General features: G+C 38.0%; 2 protein-coding genes and 1 pseudogene across 3 annotated transcripts in view; all 3 read right to left on the bottom strand.

The window, feature by feature from the left end:
- Positions 1 to 620: 620 nt before the first annotated feature.
- Positions 621 to 3,137, bottom strand: LOC116152955 (enolase-like; annotated as a pseudogene).
- Positions 2,657 to 19,799, bottom strand: TMEM237 (transmembrane protein 237). Of its 2 annotated transcripts, none has more exons than XM_010991725.3 (13): positions 19,617 to 19,799; positions 17,585 to 17,616; positions 16,967 to 16,977; positions 15,988 to 16,044; positions 13,654 to 13,791; positions 11,029 to 11,149; positions 10,090 to 10,247; positions 8,703 to 8,826; positions 8,218 to 8,409; positions 7,061 to 7,134; positions 6,336 to 6,429; positions 5,066 to 5,187; positions 2,657 to 3,277 (listed from the first exon to the last, which is right to left on the bottom strand). In XM_010991725.3, the coding sequence occupies exons 1-13, from the start codon at positions 19,656 to 19,658 to the stop codon at positions 3,216 to 3,218; spliced, it is 1,227 nt and encodes a 408-aa protein (XP_010990027.3). In that variant the 5' UTR covers positions 19,659 to 19,799; the 3' UTR covers positions 2,657 to 3,215. The 2 variants fall into 2 exon arrangements, with proteins under 2 accessions (XP_010990027.3, XP_010990028.3); XM_010991726.3 differs by lacking the exon at positions 19,617 to 19,799 and adding an exon at positions 18,850 to 19,499.
- Positions 19,800 to 20,833: 1,034 nt separating this feature from the next.
- MPP4 (MAGUK p55 scaffold protein 4) overlaps positions 20,834 to 21,217 on the bottom strand; it is a 34,224-nt gene continuing 33,840 nt past the window's right edge. Inside the window, exon 21 of the mRNA XM_010991728.3 lies at positions 20,834 to 21,069. Within this exon, the coding sequence (XP_010990030.3) occupies positions 20,878 to 21,069 (192 nt within the window). The 3' untranslated portion in view covers positions 20,834 to 20,877. The remainder of the gene's footprint in view (positions 21,070 to 21,217) is intronic.

The raw sequence follows: 21,217 nt of genomic DNA, 5'->3' as shown, positions 1-21,217 counted from the left end.
GATAGTCAAAAAGTGGAATCAGCTCAGATGTCCTTAAATAAGTAAACTGCATTATATACGTACCTCGGAATATGACTTAGCAGTAAAAAGGAATGGACTAGGCCATACAGCTTAGATGAATTTCCAGGGAATTATGCTGAGTGAAAAAAAGCTAATCCCCAAAGATTACATAATGAATGATTCAACTTATAACATTTTCAGTTACAAAATTTCACAAATAAAAAGACAGATTAGTGGTTGCCAGGGCTTAGAGTTAGGGGTGCAGGGAGCGGGATGTGGGAAGGAGGTACGTGTATTTGTAAAAGGGCAACATGAGAGATTCTAATGGTTTGGGGGCTTGTTTAGTATCTGGACTATAGTGGTAGATACACAAACCCATACAACTGATAAAATTGTATAGGCTTAATACACAGCTACACACACACACCAGTGCATACAAGTATAACTGGAGGAACCTGAACAAGATTGGTGGGTCAAATCAATGTCAATATCCTGGTTGTGATATTACACTATCAATTTGTAAAATGTTATTTGGAGGCACTGGCAAAGTGTACAAAGGATCTCTCTGCATTATTTCTTAAGTTTGCATGAATCTACATTTATCTCAGTAAAATTTTCAATTAAAAATTGTCCTGGGGGAAAAAGATAAGGAGACCATTTTAAATTAAGAGATAACCAAACGAAATGTGTAAAACTTGACTAGATTTTTTTTTTTAACCTTGACTAGATCTTGAGAGACAACTGGGAAACTTTGAGAATGACTTGAAATCATTGTTTCCCAGCTATTTGAATGATGTTGTGCTATGTAGGCAAATTTTCTTTTTGGAGGATGCATACTTAAACATTTGGGTGAAGCAGCATGATGTCAGCAACTTACTTTCAAAAGATTTAGCAAGAAGAAAGGGGGATGTATAAAGAAGGCAAATGAGCAAATGTGGCCAAATTTTAACAACTAATAATCTACATTGGTGTAGATTACAGTTGCTGTTACTAGTCTTTCAGCATTTTTACATTTGATAGTTTCCAAATAAAAATCTCTCAGAGCTCGCTCATGTGTATGGCCTTTTCCTTGCCCCCACCTCCTTAAAGGACCTGCACACACCCCTTACCCACAATACTTTCCTAGATCCTTCAACTCCTGTGCCCATCTATGTCTTCTGACCAGATTATGAGCCTCTAAAAAGGCAAGTACCACATTTTATTCATTTCTTCATCTTTTTTGTCCTCTCACAAACCTAGGAAATTTGGTCAAGATCAAATCATCTATCGCAATCCAAGCTTTGTTTCATAATGAATTACAAGTTCTACATGTAGGCCAAAGGTCCCAAATGCTGGCTAGTCTACTGGCTATAACACAACCACCAGCATATCTTTTCTAAAAGGCAGTGTTCCAGGTACTACCTCAGACCTAATGAATCTGAATCTCTGGGAATGGGGCCTAGCAGTCTATATATGTTTTGTTCTATTTGGGGGGTATTAGTTACTGCATATTTTGTACCCAAAAAAACAATGACAAAAACCCCATGGGGCATCTTACCTTTTGACACTTCAGTAACTCTACTGAGCATATCGCTGTAACCAACATGTGATACATGGAGAAAGGCGAGAAAAATTACGACTTTGAGCCAAACATGGAGACACACATTAGCAGTGAACTTCCCCCAAGTTTCCCAGTCATCATGGCCAAAGGATTTTTGATAGACATCACTGTTCTCTTTGATGATAGATTTGTATGGCTCCACCAAATTCCAGGGACTGGGACATGGACATCTTTGGGGGACATTATTTAGCCTACCATAATCCCTTACATTGGTTCTTTTGGATTTCTCCTTGATGACACTATTCAGGTGTGGTAAGCCTCAGCTCTAATGAGCATGGCTTCCCTGAAGTTTGCTGACGGGGAGGATCACAAACTCCTGGGCTGCCAGCTTGCTGCCAGCATAGGAACCACTGCTGATCACAGTGAAAGCTGGAACTGGCAGGGTGACTTCAGGATTGCCGGTTGGTTTACAATTCTATGACAGCGGGGGAGTTCCGTTTTCAGCAGATCCAGCCTCACATACACCAAGATGTTCCCTAAGGTGTGTGTACCAAATTTAGACCTATTCTCAGAACCAGCTATCTCCAGCATCAATTTCTCAGTCCTCTTCGGTTCCACAACATTCAGTGGCTTGCTGATCAGGAAGGCCCAACAGTTTTACTGAGGTGCTTCAGAGCCTTTGAGACAGATTTTCCCATGGTGAGTCTTATCACTGTCTTGAGCTCTAGGTCTCAGGCCAGTTGAGGCACCACTGGGTACAGCTCTGAAGAGACGTCTTCCAGTGCAGGATCCACCTCAAGTGTGGAATTTCCATGAGAGCCAAAGATCTCTGACAAAGAGCTTAGGAATAGGCATGATGTATTTCTACTCATGCTTCTTCTTGTGCAAAAAGAGACAAAGGAAAGGGTCTGCAGAGGTCAACTGAGTGTTAGCTTAATAAACTCAGAGGCCTCTGCTTTATTCTCCTGAGTTCTTGGCCTGCTCACCTTCTCTTTTGCTATATATGGTTTTTAATGCTCCCTATATGATTCTGATGTGCAACCAGATATGGGAACCACTGGTATAAGTTTTAGAGGGAAATAAACTTTTATGGTTATAAAATTTTTCAAACAAAAGTTACATTTCATTTTTATTAGCCATAAAGCATCTTTAAAGCTGCATAACATTACATTTATACTTATTACATGATACACAACCACTGGGCCAATTTCAGAAAAGACAAATTTCATATTTCAATTTATTCAGTAAGGAGACATTAAGTAAATAATGAAGATCTTTTCCCCCCTTCTTCCCTATTCCCTAAATTTATGTTGAAACCTGATATATATTTCATAACACTAAAGTTATGGCTTTTAAAAAAAACACTGTATTAGTGCTTTTAAAGATAATGATTATAAATGAAACTAACTTGAGAAAACAGGAAAAAACACTTTCACCTGCTGGTTCCTAGTTCATTATCTTTGTCATTAAGACAATAATGCTATAGAAACTCATGTTTGGGTATAAATTACAGATATAGTTTTAACATTTTCCATAATCTTGAGAAATTTTTCAGTATCATGTAATCAAAAAATCAATTCCAAATACATCTGTACATAGCTTATAAAAATACGTTTAAAAACCAGAATGGAAAAAGTTATAAATACTGGGTCATTCTTCTGAAGGTGAGTTGGCACTATGAAGAGGCTTTGATTCCTTTATCGGGGTAGTCTTCCACATCAGAGGAGAACATCAGCTCTGGGAGAGAAGATGAACAAATCATACTCAAAGTAGTTTCCCAGTATCTCAAAAAGAGTTGTACAGCTTAGTTATAATCAGTCTCTTAAAATACTGATATAATACATGGTAATAGAAAGCCCTCGAGTACAAGTGTAAGAATTACTGATATTGAAATCTGATTTAAAAGGTGAGCTAATGACAAATGTACAAGTTTTGCATTTTGAAATGTACAAGTTTTGAATGTACTGTCAACCCCCCAAAAATAAAACATATACAGTGGAGAAAATATAGTTACTCTTACCAGGAAATTTAAATCATTTAGAGAATCCAGGATCATTTAACAGCTAAGATGTCTAATTCTATAGTGATCATGAAAACTTAAAAAGTAAGAGGTAGATGTAGAGGAGGACCTGGAACTAACATGAGGTGTGTGTGAAATTATTTGTGTAACTTCTGCCAGCAGATAATCTAGTGCACTTATTCGGAGGTCATTATGAAAGGATATCTTAAATATGTTACCACATTTAATCACCATGACAACCCTAAAAGCAAGTATTATCATTCTCATTTTATATTTACTTTTTTTTAATCCACATGGAAATGTTATTTGACTCACATGGCCCTAAAAGAGAGCAGGATTCTGTCAATATTTAGTAAGTAACATACACTTTGTGATATAGACTGAATACTATACAAGCCAGCTGGGTGCACTTCAATCCCAACCACAGTGCAGAATGTTACTAGTTTACATTTCTACATTTAAACTATTACCTAGCATAGACACATAATTTATTAAAATCCCAAGAAATATAAAAAAAGAAAACCTTAGGAACCTAATAGAATAAAGTGCCCTGATGTATTAGGTAAAAAAATCTTTGAATGACTAAAAACTATACTGAGTGAAAGAAAAACAGTGAAATACATAAAGCCTAAGAAGATTTTTTTTAACATTTAAATATATCAAAAGGAATAATTAGTGAAACATCATGAGAAAAGGTACATTCATGAATGAAAATACATAATACAATTACATTTTTCTGTCTCGGTTTTTACAAATGGAAATGTTGGAAAGATTCTCAGTTCCAAGACTTCTGAGACATAGGTTATAATCAGTTGATCAAACTGCAGTTAAATGCTCAGGATGTTTAACAAATCAATAATAAAATAATAACCAAAGTCCAGGAAATATCAGAGTCAATGGTAAAATCGTGGAACACCTGCCCAGGAAATACCACTTACAATACAAATACTAAGCAGTCCCTAAAGCAGTGCTGAAGGACAAGGAGTTTGCTTGTGTGATTCTCCTCCTTCAGGTGTTCTGAGCAGGGTCTGGGGACTAGAGATTAGTAAATCTCACTTCACCCTGGGCACAGTGAAAGTAGGATTACTAAACACTTCATTAGACATTGAAGGGTTAAGAATTTGTGCCAGGTAGAGGAGGAGGTAAGAATAAACTGAATATGTGTCTAATAAAGGCTAATATATGAAGTGTGATTTATTTCAAATTAAGAGATCTTTGATCAGAAAGAGACTCAGAGAAGTGAAGACAGTTCCAAGAGAAGAACTACCTCCAAAATATGCAGGACCACAGAAGCCCCTCGATAAGTACTTTGAGGCTCCAGCTCTCCCACACACTCCTCCCTGCTTCTCTTGACGTTCTGTTTCACTACTTTACTGTTACTCTTCTTGTGTTATTTTATTTTAAATATACCTTTGTTATTGGACTATTATAAGCTCTACTCATTAAAATAAGATTTATAAAGTCATTATAGAAGATTTCATGATACACTATTTTTTCTTTAATACCTTCACTAAGATCCATGCCTGGCCTGTAAGACAAAAATAGCCAAGATAATCCAACCAGAAGGGTCACCACCAGATTCACCACAATCCATGGCTGGAGAACCTGTTCCTCAATTCCTTCTGCCCTAAAGGTACAAAAATAATAATTAGAAATGTCTTCATTTTGGTCCATATATCCAAATACATCTATTTTATAAACTTAAAAAAAAAGTAGGAGGTTCCTCATCTAGAGGAGTAACAAGCATAAAATAAAACTTCTGCTATCAAATACACCATATACACCACGAGAACAAAGGCACAAAGGTTACTGAATTCTAAACAGATTTGCTTTGTACACTGTTGTGAATAGAAATTCAGTGTTGCTAAAAGTTTTCAAGTTTCCTTTCCAACTACTGTAGTGCTACTTGTCAATCTTTTCTTTCTCTCTTTATCTCATGCCCCAGCCACTTTCTCAAAAAAGAATGCCCCTCTGAGTTCTGCAAACTGGAACCTCAGCCGTCCTGTCACCCTCATGCTTGACCACTGATCTGCGGAGGCTGGCTGTCCCTGGTCTGCTTTCCTTCTAGCACCGCTTGGTTTTCTGACTCCGTCTCAGGTACCCACTCCCATCACTATTCTGGGGTATCGGGCTCCCTGATTGTGGGTAACGGGGTAGAGCTCCTCCAGTTCATATGTAATGGTTTATTTTAAAGCCATAACTTGAGATTTTCTCTCTTTTTTTAAAATTGAAGTATAGTTGCTTTACAATGTTGCGTTAATTTCTGGTGTACAGCATAGTGATTTAGTTATGCATATATATTTTTTCCTTTTCATATTCTTTTTCATTATAGGCTATTACAAGGTAGTGAATATAGTTCCCTATGCTATATAATAGGACCCTGCTGTTTATCTATTTTATTTACAGTAGTTAGTATCCGCAAAGCCCGAACTCCCAATTTATCCCTCCCTAACCCATTCCCGCACCCCTACCCCATAATCACAAGTTTGTTTTCTGTGTCTGTGAGTCTGTTTTGTAAATAAGTTCATAACTTGAGATTTAAAAAACAGATTTATAAAAAGCAGACATTTCATTAAAAATGCAGGAGTAAATAACAATAGTTACCCATTAACCAATGGAATAAGGCTTTTTTTGCTATAATTTTGAAAATGAAAAAGGACCTTCATTATTATTTATAGATGAAAAGAAGTAAAAGAGAGGATAAGGACAGTATCATTACTCCCACTGCTGCTGTTATTACCATCAACAGTGACTAATGCTACTGCGAATTCTTACCAGAGGCTGCCGTTAACAGAAGAAGGTGTGTAAAGGTGGATTCTGTCACTTGTCATTTGCTGACTCAGAGATAATATAAGAGCAGTAAAGTACACTGAGAAAAAGACAAACGAATTACTAATAACATATTTTTAACAACCCAGTTTATTTTTTATTTACAGACTAAGGTCAAAAATAATCTGTACTTTGGGGAATGATGATACAAAAGTATTTCACTTGGTCAATCTCAATAGGCTAGATAGTCTTACATTATTTTTTAAGAATACAGGTAAAGAAGGGTCTTTTGATATGCTTACTATTTCATCATTAGACTGACAAGAGTCTAGATCTTTTAAGAAATTAAATGATCTACTCAAGGTCCTAAAATTAGTTTTATTAATATTTTCATAATTAGAACAAAATTTATTGCAAATTATCAAAAAGATATAAAATAGTATTTGTTACTGAAATGCCGTATCAGCTTAATCTGTATAATGTCAAGTAGAAAACACAAAAGTTAAATATTAAGCAATACAGATAGCAAACTTTTAAAAGTTATTTAGATAACCTCTATTGAAAAATAATTCTAACAAAAGTATGCCGACCATGGTTTTTTAATTAAAAATTCCACTGAATATCTATAAGTCATATTTATAAGTAGCAATAATATATAATCATTTTAAAAATAAATTTATACTTTTCCTGATCCAAAGTTACACAGTTATCAAATTAGACTATTTACTTACAGAAAGATGCTAAAGCTGTTGGATCCAGGGCAAGAAAATTTCTGATTGCTACTGATGTTTTAGCAAAGTCGATCCTAGAAAATATAAAAGCCTCCTGTCACAGTGTAACTGTACACTTCTTACAAAACTGCACTCTCTGGACTATATTTTCTTCCTTCTCTATTTTAATGCTACCATATATATTGTCGATTACTGAGCTTTAGCTACAGTTTATTCTTAATACTAAATACTTAATACACAAGAAAGAATCTTATTTACAAAGGCCACATAAAACATTTAACTAGAAGACTATTGTAGCCACCATTCCTTTAGAGTTAAAAAGGAACAATTTAAACTTGACCTGCAAATTTCATCAGATTCTACCTCATCCTATTACCCATATCATTACGGTATAAGTTGTTTTTCTTAATAGGTTGAATTGTGTTCCCAAAAAGATATATTGAACTTCTAGACCCTGTGAACGTGACCTTATTTGGAAACAGGGTCTTTGCATATGTGATCAAGTTCAGGTGAGACCATTACAATGGGCCCTAATCCAGTATGACTGGTGTCCTTATAACAAAAGACACAGACCCAGAGACACACAGGAAGACTGTCATGTGACAACAGAGGCAGAGAATGGAGTAAAGCATATACAAGCCAAGGAACACCAAGGATTGCCAGCAACCACTGGAAGCCAGGGGAGAGGCACGGAATAAACTCTCCCTTGGAGCCCTGCAAAACCAAATCGACCTTGCTGATACCTTGATCTTAGAGTTCTAGACTCCAGAACTGTGAGAGAATAAATTCTTGTTTCAAGCCACTGAGTTTACAGTACTTTATCACAGCAGCCCTGGGAAACTAGCACAGTACCCAGAGTCCTGTCTATACCTGATCCAGTTTGTTTGGAAGATATCTGGGACTTTTTGAGTTGATTATATCTGGATGAAATTCTCGACTTAGAGTTGATGCAGAAAGGCTTAAGACTTTGGGGGATGTTTTCATCCACAGTAGCCCCATCTCCACCAAAAAGCACAGAAACAGAATGGCTTTTTTAAAAAGTCAAAATAATATTAAATCCTATCATTCTATTTTGAAAATATCATAGTCAGGGACACATTTTGCTCAACACTTCCTCCTGAAGAAAAGTTAGAGGGATCTGCAGTCACAAGTCTTACCTGTCAAAAGCCGAAATTGTACTCAGAGCCAAAAGCAAGTAGAGAAGACTCTGGAATGGATATGCTAAGGTCTTGTATTGTTGCAGAAGGTTTGAGAGGTTAGAAAGCTGATCTCCTGCTAGAACATATATCACAACAATATTCCACACAGCACAGCCAGCCAAGAAGCCGTGAGAAAAGAGACCGATCATCCTGAATGGAAAAGGGTTTCATCATTATGCGTGCATTACTAAAGTGAAAAGCTAAAATACTCTTTAAAGCTCTTCACATGTAAGAATAAAATTCAAGACTTCACAAAAAGTAAAAACAAATTTTTCTTTTTACTACACTGATAGGCAGATCATTTAACTCTAATTGAAAGCTTAAAAAAATATACCCACCCACCATTTCAAGTTTCCAATTTTGTTAAGAGTATTGAACAATCAACACTTTTTTTTTTTTTCACAGAACACTTGTTTTAAGAAAAGCCCAACAAAAAAAGCCACCTGAAAGCACGGTGCACTGACAATGCAACATCTCTAGTAGTCCAGGAAGGCTTCACATCCATGGACACATCTATCTTTTCTGTGGTCTTTATCAGCTCTGAACGATCAGCAGCCTGGAATCGCCCTAAGGACACAAAACACAATTACAAACAACTAGCAAGGGGGAATGCTGGTGGTCTTTTTCATTATTCCACACTTCAGAACCCAAAGACTAAGACTGAAATTTTGCTGTTTTCCTATGTAAAAATTATCCCTGATTCAGTCCCTGTTTCAGAAAGCTCTTTTCTTTTGGTTGCTAAAACATTTTATTTTTTAATCTTTAAGAAAAATAAACAATGTCCATGTACTTTCTCCTCAATCCAAAATAGATATTAAAGTAACAGTCTTAGAAATCAATCACATTTAATGAAATACAATAGTGAACTTGCAACTCAGAAAAAGTCTAGAAACCTTTAACATGACATAGTCTAAAAAAATCCTAATTTATAGACTTTAAAAATATTAAAGTTTAAATTTCAACACTATAAATGTAAGTCAATATTTGAAAACACTTTAAATGTCTTAAGAAAAGATGCCAGTGTGCACAGCACAGTGTTCCGTGATGACAGAAGAGAAATGGGCTGTTTCATACACTTCTCTTAAGAACATTCCCATGCAAAGTATCAGGTCAAGTGCCAGCACTGCAACACTGGGAGCAGAGCTTTATGCTTTTACTGCTGGTGAGGAGGCGCCTTCTCATTTAACTACCGATCCACAAATGGACCTTAGGAAGCAGAAAAGGTTCCACTTCAATTATTCTAGCCAAAGCTGGCTGTTAGATATTTTGGAGAAGAAAAGACAAAGATGCGATACCTAATTTTCCCAAAGAAAAGGCAACTTCTGGGCAGACAACTGGTAACTTTTATGGTCAGTTACTCTAGTGGGTAGATTTCTATGATAAGGGAAGCAAGAATATAAATGAGGATTGTGTGATACTGCTTGAAAATAGACAGAAGTAAATTAAATGGCCTTATGGTATACTAATAAAAGCCCTTAACCAGAAGTCATGAAACCTTAGTTGAGTCCCAGTTCTGCACTAATCAACCGCCAGACCCTGGGTAAGTCAGCCTCTCTGGTTTCTCACTGGCCAACAACTCCAAGATTCCACAGGTGGGCTCTTAAGGAATCAGAGTTCTAAAACAATTTACATAAAATCTTAATTGTAAATTTTAAGGCCTAATCTTTCTACTCTCACGAATAACAATGTGATGATTAGCTTTCTGTACAAATTTGTATCCATATTTTTGTATATTTACTTAGTTTAGATTTCCAGAAGTATAACTTCTAGGTCAAAGGCTATCCCTGCATGATTCTTAAAGAACATGTTCCCAAACAAGGAACTACTTACGGCCTTTTTCCACAAACACTTTGCCCACAGGCTGGCTAACGCCAGTGGGCGCAGTGAACACAGACTGCTGTTCCAGACTGCTCTGCTCATCAGTGATGATGTCTTCATCTTCCACCCCTAGCTCATTGGCGTAATGTAATTCTGCTGGCCGTGTTTTCCTGTACTCCGAGAGAAGATAAGAAAAATGAATGATTATTGACTTTTTACAGACCCAAATAAAGACGTACCTGTGAGTCTAATGGAAAGAGCCCTGGACTTGGAGTCAAGAAATTTGTTTTTTACTCAAATGGATCCATTATTAACTGCTATGTACAGCAAATCATCTATATTTCTGTGGGCCTCAGCTTTCTCATCTGAAAAATGAAGTGACAACTAGATTTGTCAGATTCTTCACAGATTCTTCACATAATTCTTAAAATTATGTGATTCTATAATAATACTGATCACTACTTGTAGGGTCATTTCCAAATACAAACAACAGTGTTATAAAACTTCCAGTGTACTTCTTTAAAGAATGCCATTCTATTTTATCTGAGACTTAATTTCCTATGCTAAAATGGACATTTTTATTTACTGCTAAAGTAATCATAAGTTGAATTCTGTTAACATGAGAAAATAAATAGCCTATTTTATTAATACAACCTTTAATTTTTAGTATCTTTTACATGTATTTTTTTCTACTTATATAAAATCTTCTATTTGTGTTTCTCTTTTTTAGAGGCAGCGCCTATAATTTTTAATTTAAATACAATATTTTACTTTTCTCAGTGGTTTACTCTTTCCAAATTTATCCTTAGATTGGTTTAATTGATATTTTTGTAATATTCCTTATCCTAGAGATATACAACCACAAGTATTTAATAAGACTTAGTTAGAAGCTACCAAATTAAGCATCAGAGTACCTCTGGAGAAGATTTAGGAGGACAAATAAATTCTTACTTTGTCTTCCTTCGAGGTTTTTGAATAACTGGCTCCTCAGCTGGCTCCACGTTGATACCATTTTCATTTGGTAATAACGATGGACTAGACGTCGTCTTCTGGGTAAAGGCAGTCTCCAATTCTGAAGATAAGGTAGATTAAATTTTCAAATTACTACAGTGTAAAAAGAAAAGTAATGTACAAGACTTCTGTAAAATAACAGAACTCTAAGAATTTTAATTGGCCTCCAAATTTTTAATCACCTTACAAAATTTTTAATTTTTTAAATTTTATACCTCTAAAACACTTAACAGAAAACTTGAAATTGCAATGCCAAACAATATGGAAAAAAATTAAGTAATCCAACACCCAGGGTATGTCAAGAGATCTCCAAGATTACATCCAGGTTCTGTGATTCACTCAAAGGACTCACAGGACTCAGTCATTACACTCACCATTATGGTTTATTACAGAGGAAAGACATAAAGCAAAATCTGCAAAAGGAAAAAGCTTTGGAGCGTGAAGCCAAGTCCAAAAGAAACCAGGTACAAGCCTCCAAGAGTCCTCTATCAATGGAGTCACACAGAATGTGCTAATTCCTCCAGCAGCAAGTGGTGACAACACACGTGGGGCTCTCCCTTCCCGGGAAGCTCATCAGACACTCAGCGCCCAGGGTTTTTATTGGGGGCTGATCACACAGGCACCCTATGCTGAGTGCATAACAAAATTCCAGACTCCCAGAAGGAAAGCAGGTGCTCAGCATAAATCATACTGTGTGCACCCTTATAATTTAGAGAAAGTTTTCTATCAGATGCCAGTCAAGAGGCACCCTTACAAGTGGGCCTTTCCAAGGAGAGCAGTCTCAGTCCCACTGTCTTAACTCTTTCCTGCACACAAGGTATTAAGTTCAAGTGAGTCAGTGGAGCCTTCTAGCCCACTAGCAACTCTTCCTACCTCGAAATACAGACAATGGTTCCTGGAATGCCCTCCTAGATTCTATTTTAAAAAACATATTACTAGAAGCAGTAGAATCCACCACAGTTGTTCTGAACAAAACAAAACTCAAGATCCTGCTATCTTCTAAGAGGGCAACGAATTAGTCAGGAAATTATTTTGTAAAAAATTATTCATAGGGGTTGATGTTAACAGGAGAGAGCTAATCTCTCACTCCTCGTTCTTTACTTTGTTTTACTCTATCAAAACCTGCTGTCTTTTTTCTAATTATTATAAAAACTATACACACATAATATATGAAAATTAGTAAAGTATAAATGAAGAAAGAAAATTTTTTTAAATCCTCCCTAATTCTTCCTCCTAAAACAACTACCACTGTTATTACTTTGCTATATTCCTCTAATCTTTTTACTATATGTGTCTGTACATACGTATGCTCTGGATTGAATTGTGTCTTCCCAAAAGGTATGTTCAAGTCCTAACCCCCGATACTGTCAATGAGATTTTAGAAATAAGGGCTGTGCAGATGTAATCAAGTTAAGATGAGGTCATGCTGCATTAGGATGGGCTCTAAATCCAATGACTGGTATCCTTATAAAAAGTGAAACCTGGACACAGAAACACAGGGAAAATGTGAAGACAAAGGCACAGAATGAGTTATGCTATCACAAGCCAAAGGTGCCAAAGATTGCCAACAACTAAAAGGTAGAAGAGGCCAGGATGGGTTCTTTCCTAGAGCCTTCAGAGGGAGCTTGGCTCCACAGATACCTTGATTTTGAACTTCTATCCTCCAGAAATGTCAGAGACTAAATTTCTGTTGTTTTAAGTCAACCACTTTATGGTAATCTGTTATGGCAGCCCTAGGACATTAATAAAACATATTTTACAAAAATGGGATCCCTTGATACATTCTATTTTATAATCTTTGTTCTTAACAATATATCACTGATGGTTTTCCAGGTTACTATTTCACTTTAACAGTCTTTTAATGGGTACTTGGTTTCTATTAAATGGATAAAACATGGTTTGTTTAGCTAGTATCACATTGTTAAATACTTGGTTATTCTCAGTTTCTACTCTTACGCTGCAGTTAGCATCCTTTAATTACTATAGCTATTGTAGTTACTTCTATTCCTAGAGGCTCCGGCAGGCTATGTCAATTTATACTTTCTATCAGCAGTGTACTAGTGTCTGTACCCAATTCTCGTCAATTCTTTCATATCTAACAACAGTTTTGGATTTTATAATTTTTAAAAGCACTGCCAATTTGATAAGCAAAATAAATGATATAATATTGTTTACCTTGCGAATAGTGCCTGGCACACAGCAAGACAAAAAATGTTGGCTGTTGTTTCATTATATTATTGTTAATATAGAATTTATCCTTTCTCCAGTAATTTCAATGTCCATTTCATAATATACTACATTTGCGTACATACCCAGATCTAAGCTTTGTGTTTTGGTTCTGAATTTGTACCCCTTCTCTCATAATCTGTACACATAACGATGAAAAGAGATCCTCTAAAAAAAAAAAAAAAAAGAGAGATCCTCTAAAGTATTCTTGACTTAACCCATTGGAGTTACTCTAGTGATTAAAAATTTTAAGCAAAAAAGAAAAAATGGGATATGGATGGGGAAAACTAGGAACAGACAGGTTTTTAAAAATACCCCCCAGTCACAATCTGTACGTACCAAGAGAGAGCCTCGGCTTCCTCTGTCTCTTTTGAACTGGAGCTTCCAGATGTTCTACAGGTTCTTTAGCTGGTGGCTCACTGCCCTCAGATGGCTTATGAATGGCCGTCTGAGCGAGACCTTCTAAAGAAGCGCTAGCTACAGAAAAACAGAGTGGAAAAAAATGGGATAACCTGAGCAGGGATGACTGAATCTTAAAAACATGGGGGAAGAGGGAACTGGAATGTTTCCTCCGCAACAACCCCTTCTCTTCCAGAATTAACTGTGCCCCAAATCTTGATTTCCTTCCTCCTCACTTGTAACTTTGGGCTTTAAGCTGAGAAAAGAAATAAATGAGGGGACAAGGAAGACTGAGGAAGAAAAAAAAAACAGGGGGCTAGAAAGAAGAACAAAAGGAGAGGAAGCAGAAAACTGCTTAAGACTTTCAAAAAGGTGAAAACATAATGGAAACTGTCACCATAGGAAACTCTCTTACTTGCCGTATGCCTTGGGAATGATCAGCTTCTATATAATTTACCTGTCACTAATACATTAACACATGACAACATCATCATGGATAACTGGAGTTAACAGAACTTATCCTTCCATTTGATCATACATTTCAGTGTCTCCCCTAATCAAATCTTTGAACAGATTTCAACACATTTTGGCAGATTTGAATTTTACTTAACTAAATTAAATTCCCTCGCCCATTTCTTCACAAAAGAAGAAATACAAATAAATGAATAAACAAATGAAAGGATGCTTAACTTCATTAGTATTCAGAGAAATGGAAATTAAAATAAGCTGTTTTTTGCCCACTGGGTTGACAAAAAAATTTTAAAGGTTAATATTGTTCAGTGTTGTCAAGGATTTAGCAAACGTAACACTCGAACTCTGTTGGTGGCAAGAAAATAACCAAAACTCCCTTGATGGCAATTTAGCAGAAGTCAATCATATTAATACTACACAGGTCCTCTGCCTAGTAGTTTCACTGCTAGCAATCCACCCTACAGAAAGATCTCTTCTTCCCCTCCACCTGCTACACTATGCAGAAAAACTGCAAATTGTAGGAGTGAAAATTTTGAAATAACCTAACTGAACAACAATTTTAATAAAAGCCTCAGGATAAATCCCCTTTTTTTGTCTGGAGCTTTGATTTTTTTTTTCTCTTTCTTACAAGGAAAAAAAAACTGGTAGCTGGGATAGAGCCATACCTCCACTCCCTCAACTCTGTCTTTATTGCATCCTTCACTTGTGACCATTCTAAGTCCATATGTACGTGTCTCTGTGTATCTGTGAGTAATTTTAGAGCCTAGCATTTCAGTGAGCATCTTTGTGAATCTAAGTCTCTTTGCCTCTCTTTTCTTTTTGACTGTATGTCTTTCCTGCTCTATGCTTCCATCTCCATTTCTCTCTTTTTCTCCACCCACCATCTATTCCTCCATTTGTTAGGCAATGATAAGCTAATACAAGTTTCTGACCAGGTGGAAGGTATGATCAGCTATGAGCTTTAGGAAACTCATACAGCAGTGGTGGGCAGGACCAACTGGAGCAGAAAAAATTCGAATTACAGAGCAATGTCAGAGGCTGCCCCCAGCAGCTCAGGTGAGAAGAGGAAAGGAGCTAAACTAACTACAGCTGTGACAGTGGAAATGAAAGGCAAAAAGAGACACAAAAGATACTATAGAAGAAGCAAGCTTGTGAGAGGCAGCAAGGAGGTGACTTTGAGGTTTCCAGCCTGAGTCACTGGGAGAGTGAGGGTCCATTAACATAAATTTTAAGTGAGAAGTAAAACTTGACTTGTTGAAAGTGATGATAAATTCTGGACATGCTGGGTCTGAGTCACTGACAGAACATCCAGGATTATTAGCAAATAACTAGGATAAAAAGCAGTTCATAGAACTTGGTCATTTTTGGAGCTTTAATACCAGGATGATAATGGCCCTGCCTTCAGATTCATGCTCTAATGTAGAGATTCTCTGGCTGAAATGAGGGATCCAAGAATCTTGTGCCTCTAAATCCAGTATCCTGTTCAAGGGTCTGGAACCAATCACCAACTTATATTACCTAGAGATAAAAGACCTCAAAGAGTCAAAGAATGCTGCAGAAGTAAGATTTGGGGTGGCACAGCTCTTTATAACATGAATGCTTCAGACATTCTTCAGGCTACCCACTGCCTTATCCCTCACTACCACCAAGAATCCCACTGCTTCAAAGTGAATTTGATTCCATCCTCAACACAGCAGTGACGTGGAAATGCGGGAGTCTTGCCTCTTCCTGATCTGTGATGTTTACCATGCTCAAGGTCCTGGAAAAACTTGTGATCCCACAGAACAAAAAACAACTTCTTACCTAGTGTGGTTTTTGTTCTGGGCTTCTTTTTCTTAGGACGACTAAGTGGAATATCATCTATAAAACAGAAAGAACAACAGAAAAGGCTGCCCAAAAGTCAATGCAGGGAACAGTCCAAAGGGAACTTTTAGTAGGGAAAACCTTTCCCTCTCTTCCTTGGGTCCAGCCAACTTCTATACATTAGAGGAAGAAGGCAAGAAATTGACAAAGTCAAAGAGAGCCAACAGTGTGGTACTAGTAGCTCCCTGCTGGTCAGTAATGTTAGAAACTGACAGAAAGTGGGCTCACCAAATATTCATCTGATCCCCTACATTTCCCAGCCCCCTTGCACTCAGGTGGCTTATGACTGGTTCTGGACAACAGGCTGTGAGCAGAAGTGAGTGGTATGTGTCATCTGGAGGCCAAAAGCTTGAAAGAGCTAGTGAGTTACCCTCCAGCTTTCTCTTCCCTTGCTGTGGCAACTGAGGAGGCCTCATGTTAAGATGGCAGAAACAAAAGAATCAGTAAAAAAAAAAAGATGGTAAAACCACAGCAGGGAAGTAGCCTGAATCACTAGATGATTAGTAAAGAGATAGTGAAAGGTAACTATCCTGGACTGTTGCTACAGTGGACTTTGCATTAACCAGAAAAACCCTGTATGATATTAAGTCATATTAACTGGGATTAGTGTGACATAATCCAGTCTATCCTGATGAAACGAGGCAAAGGAAGATGCAGTCCCTGTTATGAAACCATAAACTAGCCAACAGTAATGATCTGGGGACTCAGTTCAGGGATGAGTGCTTTTATATCTGTAAGGTCAAATAGCAACCATCATTTTTAAATGGCAGTCATAAGAGATTATTATAATTTTTAAAAAGCCCATAGCATTATAAAGTATACTATTCAGATTCAATTTTAAGAGAAAATTAAGGAATCTAACTTTCAAACACCAAATACTGTATTTAGAAAGTTTTACATTAACAGTGAACTAACTCACCTTGATTAGCACTTTACATGACACCGACCAAATTTAATCAGGACAAAGACAAAAAGAGAAATTGTATTAATTAGAAATCTATTATATTCTCAGACTGAAAATTGACTTAAGTCCTTAGAAATTTAAAATAAAATTAGCTTTCACACAAAGTCAGCTAGTTTACAAACCTAGCTTAATATTTATAAGTCATAAGCTGTTAGATAAGATTCCTAACAAAATAACCCCAATATATTCTGAACCTACATATACATATTCTCTACTGTCTATTAATAAAGTGGATTAAACAGATTAAGAACTCTTATTTTGTCACTGATTAAAATCAGCTTAAACTCTGAGGAAACTATTCTAGCAAACAAGAGAGGATCAGAATTCTGATAAACAAGGAACTAAAACATGCAGAATGGATCCATTATCCTACCATGTGGACACTTGGTCTTTGAAATCGAACATTTAATTATAACTGTTACCTTAATGATTCAAGGATTTTTCATCTTTAAACTTTTAGGAAGCCTTTTCTGAATTATTATAGTTGTGTAATGGTACTAGTCAATTTTTTTTCACTTTATTCATTTTGCATTTTTAAAACTCAATAATAAAAGTACTGTAAAGTATTTTTACCTTGGCACAGGTGGAAGGGCTCGTGGAGGACGCTACCAGGATGGGGAAAAAAAAAGAAAACAGCTTGTAAATACAAGTCGTAGAGCATTTTTACTTCAAGGATTTCAAATGTTTGATAACCCTGTTCCTCAAGTGAAACCCAGGAGGTAATGATGGGAATCAGATGGACAATTTTAAGTTTGTTCTATCATTTCTGAATTTCATATAAAATTCCTTCCTTCCTATATTCCCTATCCTCTACAGGCCAGGCCCTGTTCTAAGCATTATGGATACATTAATGAACAAAACAGAGAAATCCTTGCTTTTATGGAACCTACATTCTAGTAGTTATATATTAGAATATTAAAAATATATATATAATCATATGTATTATTATATATATTATATATATATACATATATATATATATATCATGGCTATAAAATATAAATATAAATAAATGAGGGAGAGTGAGAAGTGCTACTTTAGTTAGGAAAAGTCTCTCTATGAGCTGAGACCTGGAAAAGAAAAGAGCAAAAAGGGGGCAAATATAAAGGCTTTTGGGAAGACTGGGCTTAGAGAGTTCCAGATAAAAGATCAGTAAGAATGAAGCAAGTTATCAAGGCATGAGCAGATCAATTAGGAAAACCAAGGTAAGGAGCCTAGATTTTGTTTTAATTCAATGGGAAGGCAATGGAGGTTTTAAACCATACAGTAACATACTTTTTAAAAACATACTCTGAATACAGCCTGAAGAACGCAATTTAGGGCAGAAAGAATTTATTTAAAACGTAGAAATGCTACTTTACATGAACAAGAAAAGCGTAGTTCAGAGAAATTACAGCTAAGTAGCATTCCGGAAGCTTTCAAAATAAAATACTAACAGAAATGCCTAGAAATGAGTTTAATGTTCCAAGTACCTCAAGCTGCTTGCAGAGGACATTGATTTAAAAGGGATAAATTTTAAACACTCTTGTAGTTTGTTCCACAGCTGTCCCATTTAGTTATCCATTCACTCAAAAAGTGTATTAATACAAATGGTACAAGATTAGGACAAGGCCGGCGGTCTTAACACCATCCAGTAGTCAAAATTCAACTGGAAAAGGAGTTACATGAAAGCGCTATTGTTCTAAAGATGCTATGGACAGCGTTCTAGCCAATTACTCAGTTCACTTATTTTAAAAGTCCCGCAAAAACGACGTGTCATCCATCCAGAAAGCCAACCTCCACACTCCTCAAAAGTAGGACAGCTCAACTGAACTCACAAGTATCTAAGGCTCGCTTACCACCTGCTTCTTCCCCATTCAGTGTAACGCGGACTCCCGGAGGCCGCCGGCTCCCAGGCGCTAGCGGCTCACACCCGGCGGGGGTTCACACCGGCCCGCCCCGCCGCGCGCGCAGGCGCAATGCGTCATCGGGCTGCGCTGCACAGGCCGCTCCCGCCTGCAGCCTCCTCCTAGCGAGGTGGGACCCAGGGGTAGCAGGGGATTTGGTCTGGCCTTTCCAGTCTACGCCTGCAGGAAAGGGGGCGTTGGAGTCGGGGCTGACGTGTCCCGTCAGCTGGAGGAGAGACGCTGGCGGGTGCGGGGCGGCAATCACGATTTTTCAAATGGTTTCCCTAGTGGTTGCGGTGATTTGTTCCCAGGGACGTGAGAAAAGACGAGGATTAAAAGTCCCCGCTGACAAACGGCGATCTCTTTCCCGGGCGGCTAAATGCCCTCCGGGAGGAGTCGATAGGAAGGGCCTCGCTGGCAGCCTCGGAACCCGCAGAAGCCGGGGCCGCAGAGGAGGGAAGTGTCGTCATGGCAACAGGCGCACTCAGGCCCCCGGAAACTCACGCCTGGCTCCTCTGCCCGCTCCTGCTGTTCCGGTCCGGCCTTGGGAGAAACTTCCAGCCCCCACCCCAACTCTACCCTGTGAGCACCCAAGGGGCCGATGCGCGCGCTCCGGGAACTGGGCTCCCGGGTTCTGATCCCCGGAGCTTCGGCGTCCACCCCGCCCCAGGCGTAGCGGCTGCGTTAGAGCAGCGGCCGGCGCGCCCCTCACCGCTCACCGGATGGTCCTCCTCCACCCGAAGTCCCGAGTCGGCCCTCATGGCCCTGTCCCCCCGGGGCTTCCTCAGCGCAACCGCGGCCTGCCCGAGCCTAGTTCACCGCGACGCCGCGGCCTCCAGGACCTGCGGGAGGCGGGGGTTTCCCGGGGCCTGTCTAGGTCGCCGCCCCGGGGCCGGGTCTCCGCCCTGCCAAGATCCTCGATGCCTGGCGTCAGAGTCAGAGACGCACGCGTTTAGCCACCAGGCCCAGCGTTTAGGTTCGGGTGTGTGCGTGTGGGTATGTGTGTATACAGGCAATTCTCAGATTTTCTCCAGTTACTTACTCTCCATCCAAGAAGCGCCACAAAAAATAATCAAATCCGGGCTCACATAAGTGTTTAAAATGACTTAATTCTCTTTGTTTTGTTTCGTTGGATTTCTTAGAAAAATAATACTACAGATACTTTGAAGTTTACGCTCAATCTGTTTTACAGTTAAGACAGAGCAGGGAGATGGCGTGCATCTGGAGAAAGTTAGGGAATGATGTAGAAGAGGAACAGATCGGGGCAGGAAGGGCGCCTGGGTTAGGGAAGAAAGAAAAACAAGACTTCCTGGACTAACATCCTCACCCCATGGTTTTCTCACATATTGGTCTCTAGCACTAAAAACTATTGCTCTTTCCCAATTTAGGCATAAATGTAGATATTGGCTTTGGGGAAAATTAATGATTGTTACAGTTCTGATCAAAAGAAGCATTTTTCCTCGTAGCCTAATGTGTAACATGACGATAACAGTGCTGTTTCTGATGTTAGATGTGAAATGTGTGTATTAACCCTTTCTTGCAGAGTTAGTCAAGTGGGCACTTTATGTAAAACCCATATTCATAAAACAAGTTTCATAAGGTAAATACAGTTTCTGAAATTAAATACTAATTTTATTTCGGGAAGCTCTTTTAATCTGAATCATACAAAGACCATATGAAATCTATGAAAAGTTCTCATAGTCGGGGGCCTTAACATTATTCATATTCCTACCAATTGCTGCATATGAGGTAAAGGAAAACATTTTTTTCTAAAAGCCGAAAAGCCAAACTCTACATAACCATGCAATACACGTTTTTTTTTTTTTCAAATAAGATTAATTAACAAACTGCAGCACTTTTGAAGTTGCACGTATTATAATAGGGCAAATACAATACTGCTGTTTTAGTTTACAGCTGTTTTGCCAGCTCTCTGTAACAGATGAACATTCTTAAAACTCCACTATTAAACAGAAGGCCTCCTTAAGACTCAGTATCAGAGGAAACCCATGTTGCTGGTACCCACTGAGGCTCTTCCTGAGCCTTCTGAACTGCAGACAACAGCTGGGCACGTGCATCATGCAGGTTGTCGTTCACAATCACATGATCAAAAAACTGACCAAACTGAGTCTCCATTTTTTGGGCTAAATCCTCCATCTCTTGTAGATCTTCATCCTTTAGGAGAAATAGAAAAACACGCATAGCACCAACTTAAAGAGATGAATAGACTTAATATGCAGTTTGTTACGCTATTACGTTCCGTTGTATGGCTATTCATAAAAACAATTAGGTCATATCGATGTCTTCCATTCTAAACCACATA

The sequence above is a fragment of the Camelus dromedarius genome, chromosome 4 (assembly GCF_036321535.1).
Source record: "Camelus dromedarius isolate mCamDro1 chromosome 4, mCamDro1.pat, whole genome shotgun sequence".
NCBI classification, from domain to species: Eukaryota; Metazoa; Chordata; class Mammalia; order Artiodactyla; family Camelidae; genus Camelus; species Camelus dromedarius.
This window is presented reverse-complemented; position numbering and strand designations above follow the sequence as displayed.